This window comes from Strigops habroptila, chromosome 10 (genome assembly GCF_004027225.2).
Source record: "Strigops habroptila isolate Jane chromosome 10, bStrHab1.2.pri, whole genome shotgun sequence".
NCBI lineage: Eukaryota > Metazoa > Chordata > Aves > Psittaciformes > Psittacidae > Strigops > Strigops habroptila.
The window spans coordinates 8,587,304-8,606,622 of NC_046359.1; the positions used below are offsets into that span (position 1 = coordinate 8,587,304).

Genomic DNA, 19,319 nt, shown 5'->3' on the forward strand with positions numbered 1-19,319 from the left:
ATTACCATCCTTATTTCTTTGCTTACCAGCTTCAACAAGAAATGTAAGCTGTACATGTAAGTATTACAAGGCATCTTTCGCAATCTTAATTGGGATGGGCAAAAGAGACATTCTTCATCTTGGCCTTTCTTTGAGATTATAAATCCTTGTGTATACTCATGAGGGAGGCCAGAGCTCTGAAGTGAATGTTCTTGGATTCCATAAAGAAGTGTTCACATTAAAAAAGGCCAGGTCTGGGAGAAAATCCACCATAGCTTAACTTTCTGAAGAGAAAATACTCAAAGTGACTTCAGAAAACAGTAGAAATAAACAGCTTTCCTAACTGTCTTGGTGTCCTTGCAGGTGGATCCTCACCTGCAGCCAGCTTTGTCACTGGCAACTGACTTCAGTGCTAGGACCTCCACCGTCTCCTGTGACAAATCTTCCTTGAGGTCATAATTTGTCAGAGTGCAAAGAAAGATACAAAGACACATATTTTCGGTCTATTCCATTAGAGATTCTGAGGAAGGACCTTAATATAACCAAAATTTTTCTTACAGACCAGCCTCTTGCTTCTAATTTCAGCCTTACTGAATTGTACCCCCTGATGTTCAAGATGTCACGTAATTCAAAACAAAGGGTGAGGTTATACTCAAGGCTGCAGATTTTGTCACTAGCCAGCACAGCACAGAGTCCATAAAAGGAAACAGAACAGTTTGCTAAACCAGGCAATACATCAATCCTTTATGCTCTGTACACTTTATTTACAGGGCATTTGTAGATTCAGAATGATGATGAATGAAGCTGCAAAACAGTTTGATTTTCATCACTTCAAGGCAGAGAGCAGAGTAAGAATCATTTGTGATTTTATCTTTTTTTAACCAAACCCTAATAGTTAATCCGGAGCATTTCTTTTTGTTTACTCAGTTTTGTTTCTTATTACTTTCCCACCTTCTACTTTATTTTATAGTCCTACGTCTGCCCTGTGAGTCTGGGGAGTACTCTGTTTTACATGCACCACTGCGTGGACAGACAGGAAGTTTTACCAAGGTTGACAGATGCTAACCTACTCATAGAAGACAAGCTACTGTGACTTCTTAGTTTGGCAAACTATTATTCTTCCATGGTATCAGTTTGGGCAAGATCAAAACTGCAATAAAAAGTGCATTTTCCACAAGAAAGACAACAGCAAGAGCATGATAATATTTTATAAATATAGATATTTTCTGTTCTCTCATAGCCTGCACGGAAAGATTCACTTAGTACAAACATCAGTTTGTCACATCTTTTATTTAGAGATTTCTCTCTACATATTTCTATTTCCCTCAAAGCTTGATTCTTGTAAAGTACCTGTTTTTCCTACTGCCAAAAAAAAGCACCGGCCAAAAAAATATGATCTGACCTCCTAGCAAAGACATTTTCATGCGTCATCTGGTTTTGTTTTCCAGAAATCCACCATTATTTGTGCATTCCCCTTCCTTAAAAATAATTTTATGAGCAAAAAAAAATATTTCTATATTTCTTTTCATCACGTATCTTAACATGCATAAGCAACATCACTGCAGTATCACAGACTGGCCAATCTCCCTCTCTCATTTTTCTATGACTTACTTATAAAGAAAGTTGGTGTTTATATAATAATGATTTGCTCAAGATCCCATTCATTTTTGCTGAGTGCAAGGAGAAGGTCAAAGCACATTTAGATTGTCATTTGCACAGTTCAATTTCTTACTATAACTACTCAGCAACTTCTTAAACCAAATAAAGCAAAGAATTCTGGAATGGACATAGTCTACACAATGAAGTCATCGTTCCTAAGCCATGGTGCTATATTTAAATTGTTTACTGAGCTACAGTATCCCACTCTGGTGTGAAGGGCAATTCAGTCACTGATGGAAAAGTGAAAAAGCATTTCCCCACTTATTCAAATATCGTACAATATCCACTGTTTCCCACACACTAGTAGAAAAATGTATGTTCTTACCCCACATCCTATTCCATTGCCTGGTTCACATACAATTTTCCTCACTCCTGGTTCAGGAAGCAAACCCGCTCCGCAGCCGGGAGTTGGACACAGCACTCCTCCCATCTGTAGCACGCATTCCTCAGCCCCATAGCGCTGGTAGCGGTTGTACTACAATACAACAGATTGGTGTTAAACTTGCAACAGCAAACAAATATACCGCCCTCCCCCAAAACTTTGAGCTTGAATCCATCGCACATAACCAAGTCAACCATCCTAACGTTAACTGTCCATTCTGTGATTTTATGGCTCACATGCGAAGTTCAGGTTATTTGTTAAAAGCGTAAAACTTCTCAGTGTTGTTAAATGGGATGTCACTCCGCGCCAACTCACATCATACACTTCCTTTTTGTGACTCACAACTATTATTTGCACCACCAAAAAAATTGTGTGGGATATTAAAATCAAGAAAATAGTAGACTGTTTCTGTAAGTAACTTCAAGAACTCTTATATTGTTATAAAAAAAATTACTGCAAGCATCATAAACATAATCCAACAGCAGATACTGATAAATGCTGAATACAGATTGAAAAGAAACCCACAAACCCCCTCAAGGATCTATAGCTAGAAGTATCATATAACAATTTAGAGCTAAAGGGTAGTAGATATTGTGCAGCCAACTTTATTTTCAAAATAAATTTAATGAAATTAATGAAATTGATTTAATGAAATAATTCTCTGATTCACATTTATTTCAATGTTAGGTGTAGGTTTTTTCCAGGGTCTCCCAGGAAATTTTCTTAGTTTCTGCAGTTTTCATCTAGTTCCATCCTGATAGCCTAAAAGGCTATGGAAATGCCTCCCTTTTAATGATGGAGACACTGACGCAGAGCAATATTAAATAACATGCTCAGCGTATCCTCTGACAAAAGTGCCCACTCTGAAATGACTGATGCCATTGCAATAACTTTCCCTGGTCTAACTTACTCTGCTTTCAGCCGGAGATAAGCTGAGCAAGTACAAATCATGCTGTGTACATGTAAATCACATCCACACTAGGGTTCTGTGTTGGTGCAGTTCCACACTAGTGGCTATATAACCATTATAAACCAGGCTTCAGGTTTGCCTATAAATCTGGCCTACTGTAGAGTGAAATAAATGAAAGTATTTGGTTCTAACAGCCCCAAAGAAAACAGGAAAATCCAAAGGCCAGAGAGGAAGGGAGTAGCATGAATTTTCTCCGCGAGTGGAATGACTTTATGGTGTGCTAAAGAAACAAACCAGAGCTTTATGTTACAGCACTCATAACAGTATTTAGTGCTTCATAAACTTTTATCCCATAACCGCTCATGAAAATCTTGTTCCTTTTTTGGGGTGATAACAAACGAAAAATTCTGTCTCCAATCTGCACCCCTCTCCACAGAAATCCCGCAAGGAAAACTCAAGCATTAGGACCAAAACCTCATACACAAAGCATAGAAAGAAGCATTTTAAATTACAACACAGGGGCTCCGCTACATATTTTCTGGGTACATTTAAGAAGATTTTTCTGCAAATATTGCCATAACATGTCTTGTTACATTGTCTTTTTAAAAATAGTATATGACATCTTAAAACATTATAATATAGAGACACAAAAGTGTTCAATCACAGGAAGAAATTATTAACAAACTGAAAGTATCTGCCTTTGTCAGTTAAAAAAAAAATCAAACAAAAGAAGAACTAAATCTAAAAGGATAGAAAGCCTTCAATATATCACTCAGTGTATGAACAACAGAGAGAAATCCTGAATTAAGGATCTTAGATCTGGAAAATTACATTATTTTGAGAAATGTAGAATAAATGTCTGCAAAATCTCCTTGAATACAGGGGCTCCCTGCACTAAATGTATGCTGAGTGCTCTGATTTGTTCTGCTAGCCTTGAACAGAAATATGGGTAACCACAGCTGCAAAATTCTCTGCTGACCTAATTTTTCTTCAGGGCAGATACTAGACCTGAAGGTGAGGATGGTGATTGTCTTACTCTGTTAAGAGGGAACATTGTGCTGGATGTGGGATTGTTAGCAGCTTCTCATTACAGCAGCAAACACTAGTGACACTAGCTGAGATTCTGTCAGCATTTCCACTATAACCTTTCAGTAGAAAAAAAGGATACGCTTTCCAGTCATTAACGCAGCATAAAAGGACACAGAAAGATGCCTCCCATCTTGTCTCCTTTTTGTTGTTTTAATACACAAAAATGTAAGATAGATAAGACAGGAATCAAACTGTCTTGTTAAAGAAAGTTACAGAAAGGAAATGTCCAGTCTGCCTATTGGCAAAGTGGACAAAGCCATTATATTCTGTCCAACAAATCTGACATTTGTTACTGGTTCAGCACAGGACTTATGCCAAATCAGTGGAACATTCTCATCAGTGTTTTTCACACTATAAAATCCCCCTAAAATGATCCAATTTGAACACCGGAAAAATCCTACTAAATGCATTTGCACATTTTGACATCTAGTTACCAGCCTGTTTTCTATTTTCAAAGTGCCGATACATTTATAAGGTGTCATTTTCCAATTTCTTTTTCCTTGTGGCTGTACACCAGCTCACTTAAAACCCGGCAACCAACTAAACCATGTAATAGCAGAATGCGTATACGTTTGCTGCCGTAACAGTCATACATAACATACAGGGATTTATATTCTTTATTCAGTGGCCTGAAACAAAATGACTCACTTTACATTAAGGGTGCACTTATAAAAGCCTTGTAAAGGACCAAATCGCTTATTCATTAATTATTAATTAACTATTTGCATATAGTCACAGATTATGTCTATTAGAGGCATTTTTCTCCTATATACCACAGCTATACATATCACACAAGACTAATGTAATCAACATGCTTAAAGCAAGTCAATTTTCAAAAGCCCTTAAATGTCTTTGGAGCCCATGATGTGTTTTTGATCACATGCCTGGATAAGATATTTAAGGATACTCAGCAGAGAACCATCAATCCATTTAGTTTAGATTTCTGTGGTGACGATGCCTATAGTTGTGCTGGTTGCTTGGACTCCTTTTATAGTTAACAGGAGAGATAGGACACAATTAATCTTTTCTCTTTTAGACTTGTATGTGAGAACTGAGCCCTGAAGTGCCCTGTTTTATTAACAACAAAGAGAGACCAGGCAATTTTTTAGATATTGACACCTGAAATTAGGTGACTCCCACAATAGCTGTTTCAGTTCCAATAATCCCGATCCGAAGTCACCTGGCCTAAGCTATTCACCTATTGTTGAAAACAAGGTTTAAGTACCTAAACAGTTTGGACTGTGAACCACCTCACACAATTTTAGCTCTTCAAAACTTAAACATCTAACCTAAACAAGTCATATAGGCTCAAATACATTGAATGAGAAGAAAAAAGATCCGAAGAAGGGAATAGGGAATTTATCCTTACTTACATGTGATGTCTAAGATAGGTAGGATGAATCTCCCTGTGGAAGTGCTATAGTTGAAGCTGAGAAAACTAAGACATAAAGAGCCATCATTAAAGATGATTCTATGAAGTCTTCTGTACATTCAAAATATTTCACAGTATCTGTTACTCAATTATTATCAATGTGCCTTCTATTTAGAGATGCACTCATCATCATCATCACAGTGTAAAATGGTTCTGCATTCTAGAAGGAGCTAAAATATCTCCAATTATTTTTAGGAAAAACCTCTTAGAAAGTTTAATATATGGGGAACTTGACTCAACTGGTATTCATGGCACCTGATTTCATTCCTGGCAGCAGCACAGCCTTCCTGTGGTTTTCACATAAGGCACTTAATCTGTGCTTCTCATCAGTTGCCCGCTTGTAAAAAGCGAGAATGATACTTGCTGATTTCACTGTAGTGTTAAGAGGCAAAAGCCATTAATAGTCATGAGAATATCAAATACTATGGTAATGAGGCTCATAAAATTACACAGAAACCACCAGCCATCTACGGCTGCTAGAAAGCAGCTTTTGAGCACAGCATGTCAGGAATCTATATGCTACTGTAATAAGGACCTCAGAAATACAGGTAGATAAATAGTTGCTGGATTCATCATAGAACCATATATTTCAATGCTTATTTGGGGGGGAGGGGGAAGACCTAAAAAATACAATTTACCCTGAATCACTAGTGCTAAGACAGTTAAAGGCATATGAACGAGATAGACATAAAACATTCTGATTTTTTTTAATTTTGTAAACTTTCCCCTCAATTTGTGAATTGTCGCAGTTAACCCAAAGTTGTACTTTTTGTGGAATAAAATTCTAAGTGAAAAAAATTCACAGCTCTACTTATGATATTTCAACCATATCATGAAGTTCTTTTGCACAATCTGCTCATAAAGACTTGTCAGGGCCTTTAGAAAGTATTTTTGTAAGTGATTATAAATTATAGCATGACATAGACATGGAGGCTATATAACTGTAATCATTTATTCCCTGTTCCCTATTTTCCAGATTGGGATGGTTTTCCTCGAGTCTTAGAATGGCACCTACTTGGTTTTCAACCAGTGGAAATTCAGTCACTTGATGTTGTAAATCAAGGGTAATATAAATGAAATAATTGGGCTGACACAGGAATAAAACAGGTTTAACTATGGATTGCAGTCTTTTCAATTACATTGAGATTCAGATACTAAGCAAAATGGAAATGCACCTGGATGCACAAAACTTGCAAAATATTCTTTGTGAACACAGTGATTCCTTGCCATATTATTTAATTTGCAATATGCTTTAATATCCTAAAATCATAGAATGGTTTGGGTTGGAAGGGACCTTAAAAGATCATCTATTCCAACCTTCCCTGCCATAGCACATATGCCTTGTGTTATTTTGATTTTGCTTTTACACTTTGGGCACAGTTTTCTTTATTTTCCTTTTTTTTTTTTACTCACACCTAAAGGCATCTGCTCAGTAGTAGCCTTGCAGGGAACTTTGGACAAAAGCTTAATAATAGATGTACAGCCAAAATTTCTAATCTTTCAAAGGTAATTCAATTCCTTGTTTCTTTTAACCGCATGTAATGGTCTCAGAGGAAAGAAAATCTACTTTCAGGAGTCAGATTGTTTCTACTGCTCCTATAAATCAAATAACCATCTGTGTGTTTCAAAATTAGATTGTGGAGGCTATTAGTCCATAATGTAGACTAAGCACTTTATTTATATGTATTATACACATACAAAAAACCTGAGAATTAGTTCTGTAATGTAATCAGGCAACTTCAAGTATAAACCCCTTAGTACTCATTGGACTAGTGTTGTGGTATCACCCCAGCCGTCAAGTACCATGCAGCTGTTTGCTCACACCTTGCACTCTCTTCTCCTGGGTAGGATGGGGAGGAGAACTGAAAGAAGATATGACCTGGTACAAACCAGGGCAATGAGTAAAAATACTTACAAACATGTCATCTAAAATATAGATTAAAAAGATGTGGACTGAGATGGTTCTCCATGGAGCACTCTTATTTAATTTTTCCTGAGTTACTGGGCTCTTCTGCTAGCCAGTAGTAGGATAGGAAGTGGAGAGCATCAGCTCGCTCTTGTTCCCACAGAAGCTCCACAAAGGAGACCAGACAGACAATCACCTTCTAGAGGGCTGGAATTTGCTTGACTTTGGAGAGTCATGGAAAATTGGGTGAGGCAGTCTCAAGAAGATATTTAAATAAGAAACCCCTGACTGGATCAATGCAACACAATTCCTGGATAACATTAAACTGGAATAGAGAGGTGGGAAAGAAAGGAAAGACTGCAGTTTGCGGAATGGTATGAAAGAAAGCAAAAGGTAAGGAATACGAAAATAGAAAATAAAGAATACTGAGAAGAGAGGACACTGAAGCAGGTTGTATTGGAAATCAAACTGAATATATGAGAGGCAATATGATACAATGAAGAAAGTGGACTAAACATAGCGCGTGGCTTGGCACTATATTTACAAACCATTGGAAGTCTGAGATCTTTCAGCAGGTATTTGGGGGATCAGACTGAACAGACTGAATGCTGGAGATAAACATTCAGTTCCTTCCCTTCCTTATGGAGCTCAAATCCATATTCCTTTCTCTCCTACAAGTAACAACCACCATGGCTCTAACTGATGCAAGGAAATCTTTTCTGTTGATGTTGTTGCAAATTGTACAACTGAGATTCACTTAAGTAGATACTTAAGGATCCAAGGAATTCCACTTCTCGGGTCACAAGAATGAATACATTCATATTCCATGGAAGCCGATCAAAGTCTGCACAAAGGGGCACATCACTGGTCATATGAAAATGAAAGACAGTAAATTTTGTTGTGTAGTTCTGGCTATAAAAAAAGAAGTGGTGTAAAGAAGATCAGGAATTAAATGCAGTAGTTCAATTTTGGAGAGCAAGTGATGGAATGGTGATCACAAATCCAAAAGCTGAGACAAATGAGATAGACAGAAATCAGATATTAGACAGAAAAAGTGGAAGAAAATGAGATACATGTAGGTATCACTCACATTAAGTAGCAGGTGAAGCCAGGGGACTGGGTGGGAAAGTGCAGAGGTGTAAGGAAAGATAGAGATTTGAGAATGATAACAAAATACTTTTGGTTTAGTAATTACGAACCAGAGAAATTATTCAGTGAAAAATTTAATTCCCCCCCCTCAACTGTGAATTATTGAGAGGTGACTTTTTTCCAAGTGTAGTTATCAAAAATTCTTGACCCACAAATATTTCAGAAGCGCTTTGTTGATAATATCTGACAGTTTCCTGCACTAAACTCAGCTGATTAATTAGAATTGTCACATGACATTATTTTTGCCGGAATGGGTAAATATATATCAATTAGTTTAAGACTGATTCTGTAGCATATACTTGAATTAAAAAAAAAAAACCTCAAGTATTGCAAGCAAAAAAAAAAAAATCAAAAAGATTTTCCACTTGCCACACATGTCATTCCTTTAAAATCTCAGTTAATGTTAAATGATTTCTGTCCACACTGTGATCTCTTAATACTAGATTTCCATATTTCCTGAAGTTACAGCTCATAGCAAAACCTAGCACAAGCCCACAGACCTTTGAACAGCATCAGGATGTGCATCTGCCGATTTTCAAATCAGGGTATTCCTTTGCACAAGTTTTCCCCAGCTGGCAAGGAAATGTGAAAAAAATAAAAAGGAGTGCCCCCATTTGGGTTTGCTCAGATTCCTGAGATATAAACACCCACAACATTTCTAAAGAAAAAGTGAGCAGTAATATGAGTTGCAGTAGCAGCTGATAAAAGAGATCTGTTAAAACTGATCATTCCCCTGTCAAAATATCAAGAAACTGGCCAATACATTCTGCAAAGTTGTCAGAGCAGATGATATAGCAGAGAAGTGCAGCTATACATTTCTTAGCAGCTTCTTTTCCTGCCACTAGCATGTCAACCGCTTCATCTGTGCTCTGACCTGTTGGGGGCACTCAGGTATAGCAGCAAATTGCTTGCTCTTGCTTTGTTTTCCCTTCCAGCCTTCAGATGTGTCTGCTATTTTGTTCATGATTCACAATATTCCATCTAAACAATTAAACAAGATTTTTTTATCACTTTGGGGAGAAGAGTGAAATTTCTCAGAGAGTCATTAGGGAGACTCCATAACAGTTCACTGTGTGTCATCTTACTATCTTGGTATACTGTAGCATTTAGGTCTGAATTAAAGTGTTCTCTCTGCTGTCTCTGGCACTGGCTTGTTGACTTACCTGCCTTCCACTATATTTAGACAGAGCCCATATCTAGTACATCTTGAACATATTTTTGTAAGCAGCTTATACTATAAACACTTGTAGAACCATTTGCATATACTTGCAGAGACAGCCAGCCTGAGAGGGCAAATGGCTACTGAAGGAAACTAGGTTTATTATATTGTACTATTTTTCAATAGCTCCTCAGTTAATAAATCTTAAATCCCAATCTTGAGTATAATCTCAGGAACCTATGAAGAGAAGCAGTTAGCCAGCAGGTTGAACTGCATCCATTATTATGCTAGGGGAAATGATGGCTTATGAACAGCGAGATCAAACTGCAAGAAAAAAGATCAGCAGAGCTAAGGACAATTAGAAAGCTTCAGGTTTTATCCTTCCTGGGGCTGTGTGTCCAGGATACTCTCTTTGCCGTGTACAGACCTTTGTGGACTGGGAAACTCTGTGAAAAGGAGGTCCAAACCAAACCTGTCAAAACTGCTTTTGGAGACTTTTCTAGGTGAGACTCTCTGGCACTTTCTCAAAGCATCAAGTACCAAGCGGGGTAGCAATCTGTTCCTAAATGTATTTGTGTTGTGTATTATACCAGTTACTCTGGAAGCTGTTTTTATGTGGTAAATCAGGTATCCACAACGTATATCATATACCAGGGAAGCTTATATGCTTCTATTGTCTCTAAATTGGAGAGACATCAATTTGACAGATGGACCACTCAGTGGATAAAGAACTGGCTTGATGGTCGCACGCAAAGAGTTGTGGGAAATGGCTCGATGTCCAGTTGGAAACCTGTAATGAGTGGTGTCCCTCAGGGATCGGTGTTGGGACCGGTCCTGTTCAACATCTTTGCTGGCGACATGTACAGTGGGATTGAGTGCACCCTCAGCAAGTTTGCCGACGACACCAAGCTGTGTGGTTCAGTTGATACGCTGGAGGGAACGGATGTCATCCAGAGGGACCTTGACACGCTTGTGAGGTGGGCCAATGCCAACCTTATGAAGTTTAACCAAGCCAAGTGTAAGGTCCTACACCTGGGCCGGGGCAATCCCAGGCACAGCTACAGGTTGGGTAGAGAAGAGATTCAGACTAGCCCTGCAGAGAAGGACTTGGGGCTGTTGGTTGACGAGAAGCTTAACATGAGCCGGCAGTGTGCGCTTGCAGCCCAGAAAGCCAACCGCATCCTGGGCTGCATCAAAAGAAGCGTGACCAGCAGGTCAAAGGAGGTAATCCTGCCCCTCTACTCTGCTCTCGTGAGAACTCATTTGGAGTACTGTGTACAGTTCTGGTGTCCTCAACATAAAAAGGACATGGAGCTGTTGGAGCAAGTCCAGAAGAGGGCCACGAGGATGATAAGAGGGCTGGAGCACCTCCTGTATGCAGACAGGCTGAGGAAGTTGGGGCTGTTCAGCCTGGAGAAGAGAAGGCTGCATGGAGACCTCATAGCAGCCTTCCAGTATCTGAAGGGGGCCTATAAGGATGCTGGGGAGGGACTCTTCCTTAGGGACTGTAGTGGTAGGACAAGGGGTAATGGCTTCAAACCTAAACAGGGGAAGTTTAGATTAGATATAAGGAAGAAGTTCTTTACAGTGAGGGTGGTGAAGCACTGGAATGGGTTGCCCAGGGAGGTTGTGAATGCTCCATCCCTGGCAGTGTTTAAGGCCAGGTTGGACAGTGCCTTGGGCCACATGGTTTAGTGTGAGGTGTCCCTGCCCATGGCAGAGGGGTTGGAAGTAGATGATCTTAAGGTCCTACTAACCCTTACTATTCTATGATTCTATGATTTCACCATACAGACTATGATTACCTCTTTCCATAAAGTCTAAAAACAATTCCATCTTTACAAACTCTCTTGTTGCCACCAACTAAACCTTAAAAGACAGACATTCCAGCTGGAATGAACTTCCCATAAGGTACATTCGTGAGGGAATACAAGACACAGGAGCTTTACACGTCCAGGAAACTAACAAGAAGTTTGACTACTTGGACAACTATATTACTATTATAGAACTCCTTTTAGGAAATACTAGATTAATCAGCAACTCTTTTTCTTAGCATTAGTCTTCTTTCAATGCTTACATTTAGATAAAGAAACCTTTTATTTGGTGGGCAGACACAAGTTTTTGAGTGGTTTGATCCTGAAAGCCACTCAAAGCCTTTCTCTCTTAATGACATCAATAAAAATTACATTTCGTAAGTGTTTGCGGGAAAGAAATACTCGATGAACAAATGGTAGTGACCAGGACTTTGTATTAGAAACAGTTGTTTGATATATTGATTAATATGACTGGAATTTGGTTGATAAAGGTAAAGAGAGTTGATGAAGCAGACTTCTCTAAGGCATTTGTCTTGATGCCTCCTGGCATTTTGATTAAATATCTAGAATGGTACAAAATTAACATGCCATATATTAAGAGGATGAAAACTTAGCTCTCTGGCGTGTTTAAAATATAATTGTAAATGGGCAATCTGTATTACGCAGGTGTGTTTCCAAAAAGGTCCTGAAAGTATTGATTCTTGGCCTTATGCCACTTAAAAGTTTTATCAAAGACTTGGAAGAAAACTAAGAACATAAAACATCATAAAGAACATAGAACATTATAAAGCTTGCAACAATTTGATAAGAGGAAGTCATGAACATGTAACTTGGATGGTTAAGTTCATGCTACGGAGATATCTGAATGGCTGGTAAACTGAGTTTAAGCAAACAACTTTTCAGCCCAGTCACATGTAAAGTTATTTTTCTAGGAAAAAGCTATTACCCGCAATTACAGAACAGGATTTCTGTCTGGAAAGCAGTGTGATGGATTGTGAGCTGAATCTGAGCTGTGTCCATCCACGTCCAAAAGCACTAAGGCACCTCTTAAATGAATAAACAAAAATATCTAGAAGATAAATTATATTTCTTATGTGGCAGCCACTGGTTTAACCAGAACCCAAAACTTCCAGCAGGAATGCCCACTTCAAACTGCAAGGTTCCTTTATTCTGTCTGAAACATATTTAGCTAAAAGTCTGCTGACAAACAGACTCATTTTGCTGTATAAGAAATCATTTTAGTTCTGTTTCAGGGCTATGGTGGCTTTTTCTGAGTTGCATTCATAGATTGAAGTAATTTTTTATTATGATGATCACCTATTGCCTTGTGACAAGACAAAGGGAATTGGAAATGTAAAGGATCTGAACACTGAGGAACAGGAGATATGCAGTGTAGGGAGCATACTGGTGCTGGTAGGGTGGTGGAAACAAAAGAGACTGGGAATTTTTCATCTTTCACTAAGGAGAGGTATAATAGGATCTTTGTACAAACAAACAGCGATTTGTAAACAAAGAATTGATGTTTTTCTGGGCAATATATTGCAGTTTAAATGAGAATTAATCCAAGAAAGTAATGTAATGCGTATTCTAAAGGAGATCAGAACAGATTATCACAAGAGTCCATTCTGCTTTTATAATCTGGCCTTAAATATATAAGCATTTTAAAAATAAATCAAGATTGGACATGAAGCAGTACACGACCCTATTATTCTTTGACTGTTCCGTGGGGTGGAAGAAATATATGTCAGTTGATAATACCAAAACTGTAAGCAGTCTGAATAAAACAGTTTTATAATTAATTACGATTTTTTTTTTCCATCTAGTATGCATGATAACAGAAAACATACTTTATATCTTTTTAAAAAGCAAATATGTTAACTGAATAAATGTAAGAAAAAGATTAGCCATGTGAATAAGGACTTTACGTGAAATTCCTTTCTTTATTTAGATGTATTTTAAGGGGGTTTTTTTGGGTTTTTTTTTTTGTTTGTTTGTTTGTGGTTTTTTTTTTTTTTTTTTAACCTAGGTTTTGCACCAACTACTGCCTGTCAAAGTGCGTGCTAACTCCAAGCAAGATGTGGTCATCAACAGACTCAAGATAACAATGTTTTTGTAGTGAGAGAATATTGTAATTGTAATATTCTTTATACTTGTATGGGCTTATAGAATAATTTAAGCATCATGGCAATGTTCACTACTTGCAAAGACATTAATGATAACCACTGCATCCAAATAGCCTGTCAGTGCAGCCAGTTTCAGAGAAAGGCAAATGTTTACAGGTCAGACCCATTCTGCAAACAACTTTCTATCTGCACAGTTTTATGCTCCTAATGCATGATAAAAATTTTTCATCTCTTTAGGTGTATTCAATAAAAAGAGGAGTAATTTCTTTATTAAAGTCTGAAAGAATACCAAAAATATTCCAAATGGCAAAAATACTGTATTTATTTGATTAGCAAGGCTTTCCTCATCAAACTCCTATATTCTCTTCAAGACTTCTCTTATTATTGGACAGAAATTAATTATCTTTTCTACTGTGGTTCTTCATGCCTTATATCATCCCACTTCTGAAGTTTGTGTAACCATATAATTTAATGCTCTCTTAGTGCAAAGAAAGCATTAAGATTAAATAAACAATCTTAAATCTGACATTTCCTAATGTCTGAATTCTTCATTTGCACTCTTAACTCTTTTAGCCTTCATTTTTATGTCTACCACTTCCTTTTCTAAAAACAAACAGGAAAAAAAAGTCCATCAATGAAATTATACTGTTCTGTCAGTGGTCGTTAGCAAGTCTGAGGTCTACAACCCCATCCTCAGAGCTATTTCAGAGGAGCTATCAAAGTCTGCCTGGTTCAATCATCCTTCTCATACTCAGTCTCTTGGTTTAGCTGTTCCTTACTTTCCTTTTGAGTCTCTCCCTTTGTCCCACTCCTCCTACTCTGTAGCTTCACCTCCTCATGCAGCTCATTAAGTACAGATCTTCCTTTATTTACCAGTCTCTTTAGAAAGTTTGCATAATTCGTCATTCCCTTTCAGCCCTTAGTCCCAGCTCCTTGTCTGCTTTCTACTCCTACCCTCTTTCAGCAGGTAGTCCCACCTCTCCAGTAGTCCCCAGGCTTCATCCCACTCTGCCCTCCATTTGCCAGCTGGCTTTAACCGGTCTCTTTGCCCCATCAATCCTGGTCATAATTTCTTTTATTACCTCTTCCTAAATCCTCAATCTCACCAGATTCCTGCTTCCAGTATCTCCTTTGGCCTAGTCTGTTTTCTGTCTTTTTTGCCATTCCTGTCAGACGAACCCTCCCACACTCCCCATCATGCTGCCTACTTGCTGAGGAAAAGCTGAGTCCCTGAGGAATTTGGCTTTTGACTTTCTGTAACAACTGAAGTGGGGGCTGGTGGGGGAAAACTGAAAGTCTAGAAAATGTACCAGCAGCCTCAGCTGTAACAAGAAAAAAAAGAGAGTGATGGGAAGGAAAAGCAACAGGGTGTTCTTGACAATATAATCTGATCTAAAAACTAAGAAAGAGTCTCTGAATTAACATTTCAGGAGCTGCTCCTACCTCTGCCACAGCCCTCATAGAATCTTGTCCAAGTCCCTTGGTGCCAGGTTCATAAAAAGATGCACATATTCTCATGTACAACATTTAATGCCAAGCTTTCAGGCCCTAGTACCTGCAACTCAGTTTGGCTTTATAACCAGTACATTAGGAGAGATACTTCAGAGACAAAGACAACTTGAATTTCAGAAGCATTCAGCATTTGAAAATTCAACCTATCTCTCAAAATATAAGGCCATTACTCAGTATATCTGTATGTTGATTTCATTATTGACAAAATAATAATTATGACCGTCTTGTGAGTATTGTAAAGCGTCCTTCACTAATGCTTTCCTAAAATCCCTCTACAGAAATAGCTGAGTGCAAAGCACAGCAATAATTATGAATGAGACACTTCTAAAAGAGAAAAAAGGCCACAAAAAGTATATCATGAGTAGCTGTAAGTATCAATCCGTTAGTCAGATTGTTTGCCTGTCTCCTGTTTTAGAGAGCCTGTTTACTGCTGTAGTTGAAAGCCGAAAAGCTGTGGCAGATAGCAGATGTACCAATTAATAACCTGTCAAGGCTGATGGATAGAATGAAAAGAAAATCTCACATGTATCTCCCCTGTGGTTTTTTCCCCACATTTCAGGTCATTGAGGGTCATGAGATACACTCTACCTCCCTGGAGAGAGATGAAACTGTCTCATTAGTGTCTATCTTTCATGACATTAAGATGCTGCCTTTGAGATGCTAACTCACCTGTTCTTCTCCCAGAATCCTGAAGTGATGAAGCTCTTTAATCAAGGAGTCTGGACAGCCAGCTGTTGGAAAGAAACAAAAATATGCATTTTAGAGCTTCCTGTGCAGTTTCAGCATAAGATACATAGATGCAGAGAGGACAGAACATACAGATTACTTTAGATAAAGAAGATTAGAAAGATTAGCCATGGTTCTGTGGGCACCAGAATGCTGAAAACCATTTATCTAATAATCCTTCTACATTTCTGAGCATGCTACCAGGAACACTTAGAAAGGTTATATTCAGAATATTTTAGCCCTTTCCCCAAAGAACTACAAACAAAAGCAAGATGAAAAGGGCAGCACTGTCTGCCAGATACTGCCAGCCCCTTAGTGTAAGCCAAAAAGCCTGTTAAAAAAGGATCTTACATCAAAACCTTGGAGCTGCCCAAAGCTGAATTCTGATTCACACACCAGGTTTGGACTCATTTCTAAGCGTGATACAGGCTTTCCTTGATTCCCTGAAGTATTTCATAGGCTCCACAGATCACTTTAAATCACTTTAATTTTGGCTGTCACAAATACAACCCATTTCACAAATATGCTGTTGTTACTCACAGGTGTAATACACAAACCAACTATGCAGGCAGGGGAGTGATTTGCCAGAATTTTGCAATGAGATTAAAGTTCAATTACTACAGACTTTCACATCTGTACCAGTCAGGAAGAAAGAATATGTCTTGCTAGATGCCATGCACTTTACTGACATGTTCAGACTGTGATTACCTTCCTGGTGATGAAATCCAAGCCTGCTACTCACTTTTGTACACTACTAGACTCATGTCTGGCATGGGATAAAAGTGCAGACTGTGAAAGCAATCTGTGCTTTATTCTTCTTGCCATAAATTGAAGTATCTGCTTGTGAATAGATAAAATTCCTTAAAAGGAATTAAACGCATAGTTCTCTCCAGAACATGGGAGAAACTATGATTTTTATCAACCTCTTTTTCTGCTGATGAAGCTACAAATAGTTACCTCTCGCTCTTAATGACTGCCATTAAAAGGATGGAAATTAATTTGGAGGCAGTTGTCAGGAAATCTCCATCAGCACTGTGGCTTCACTCAAAGCCAATGAGGCATGGCCTACACTCATGAATTCTGTTGGCATAGCTGTCTCTTCATATACGATACAAAGAGAATAGCCTTTATACTTGCAAGCAGCATAACTAAAAAGGGCAAAACCCCTAGTATAGACACAATTATTAGAGAATCGTAGAATCACAGAATGGTTTGGGTTGGAAGGGACCTTAAAGCTCATCTAGTTTCAGCCTCCCTGCCATGGGCAGGGACACCTTCCACCAGACCAGGTTGCTCCAAGCCCCGTCCAACCTCGCCTTGGACACTGCCAGGGATGGGGCATCCACAGCTTCTCTGGGCAACCTGTGCCAGTGTCTCACCACCCTCATGGTAAAGAACTTCTTAATATCTAATCTAAATCTCCTCTCTTTCAGTTTAAAGCCATTACCCTTATCCTATCACTACATGCCCTTGTAAAAAGTCCTTCTCCAGCTTTCTTGTAGGCCCTCTTTAGGTACTGGAAGGCTGCTCTGAGCTCTACTAAGACAAATATTCTACTAGTATAACTTTTTCGACTTAGAGAATTGATTTAAATTATATTCACATCAGTTTCTTGCTGGTAAATGCTTTATCTCCATTCAGAGGAGGTATAGGTGGAGAATGCACCACCAACACAACTTCATGTTACGCAGCTATGAAGAATTTTTCTGTCCATTTTCACTGGGATTTACATCTTCATCTTCCAGCTCATTCAAACCCTGAATGTATCAACTTTGCCTCACTAACTTCTTGACCTGACTTGTAGTCCAGAACTGTTGACTTCTCTGTGTTTCAGATCAGAACTTACTGCATAACGCATGGGTCCTCCCTCCTAACCTCAAGCCCTTATGTAATTATTAAATTATATGTAATTTTCTCTGAAAGTATCTTCATTGATTGTACACTGCTATAAGTATTTCCATGTGTAGAGGATAATTACGAGTTCATGTAATACTGTGTGTTAATCTTTGTCAGATATTAACTTTGTAACACCAACTACACTACATTCTGCTTTTCTCCGCTTTTTGCAGTCTTTACAGCTGCTTCTTCGACCAATCATTTCTTTCTTCCCTCTTGTCCTTTCCAATTTATTATTTACTATATTCCTTTAAGATGGGATTGCCTTTTTCTTTTACCATTCTCCTTGAAATCCTATTTCCTGAACCTGTTTCTCCCAGAAATCCATCCCATTCTGCCCTCATGCATAATTTATATAATCTCTCTTATGTGAACTGCTTATATGCATCCTCTCTTTCTTCCATGCTAGAAACTATGAACAATCTGGAACCAAGGATCATTGTAAAAAAATATGTAAGTGTGAAGATATATATAAACATCTCTATATAAACATGTATATGTTTATTTGAAGTATACTAGTTGTTCACTGCTGCATCCTCTTCCCAATACAATATTTTGTATAGTCTATTTTTCAAAGACTTGCCAATCTAGTTTTCAATCTTTTCATAGTCCAGACTTTCACTGGATCTTGAAAGCTGCTTACACAAGAGATCCTGAAATTACTAGCAAAGGAGAAAAGAATGCTTAAAAACCATGTCACTGTTGGCATGAAGCTTTCCAGCAAGAATAAGTTCAGAAATGTCAAACGTGTGTAATATTGGATTATACTGGCACACAATAAGAGTCTGCTGTCTGTAAGAAGTCCTTTCGGATCTTCACATTGCAGAAGCAATAATTTGAGGAAACAATGGAAATTATTGTTATCAAACAATAATTTGAGGTGAAAAAGGAAATGAAGAAACATGGAAAAAAAAGAACTAAGATGGAAATATCTTCCTTTCTTTTGGATATTTGTGGATTTATTTCTGATATTTCCTATTTCTACTTTAATTTCTTCTGTTTTGTAAGTGGAACTTTGTAAAACGTGCTCCAATGCTTTCACCCATTTTTACCAACTATTTGGGAGTCTTGGAAGATGTTGAATTCCTGCACTGTGACTAGAGACAAAGGCTATAACAAATAACCATTCCATGAATAACAAGAGATAAAAAAATACCTATTCTTGTGAAAAGCATTAAGAATTATTTGTTAGCTCACCCACAAAACTACCCATATATTCATCTCAATATTCATGTATATGTAAACACATGCGGTGACTTGGAAATTATTACAAGTTAAGCACAGCACTCCAGTGGGTTGACTGGCAAACTGTGCATACCAAAGGTCGAAAGAAAAATGTATTTTCTAAGTCTCTGATGTGCAGATAGCACACGCCACTTGAAATAAATAATCTGCACTTTACAGATTTCTGCTTTTTTGTGTAGAATGCTTTAAGGATTAGTTTTTATGCCCTCTGTAGTAGAGAAACCCTTATAATCAATGGTCTCAACAATTACTGAAACTTTCCATTTCCCTCTTCCCAATTATTACTTGAAAAAGTACAGGAATACATGAAATTTCCACAGACATAAACCGAACCATAG

The 19,319-nt window shown here is 38.1% G+C and overlaps 1 protein-coding gene across 1 annotated transcript in view; it reads right to left on the minus strand.

The window, feature by feature from the left end:
* PRKN (parkin RBR E3 ubiquitin protein ligase) overlaps positions 1–19,319 on the minus strand; it is a 568,831-nt gene that overhangs the window by 106,332 nt on the left and 443,180 nt on the right. Inside the window, exons 8-9 of the mRNA XM_030499430.1 lie at positions 15,784–15,845; positions 1,964–2,113 (exon numbers count right to left, since the gene is read on the minus strand). Coding sequence (XP_030355290.1) covers positions 1,964–2,113; positions 15,784–15,845 — 212 coding nt within the window. The remainder of the gene's footprint in view (positions 1–1,963; positions 2,114–15,783; positions 15,846–19,319) is intronic.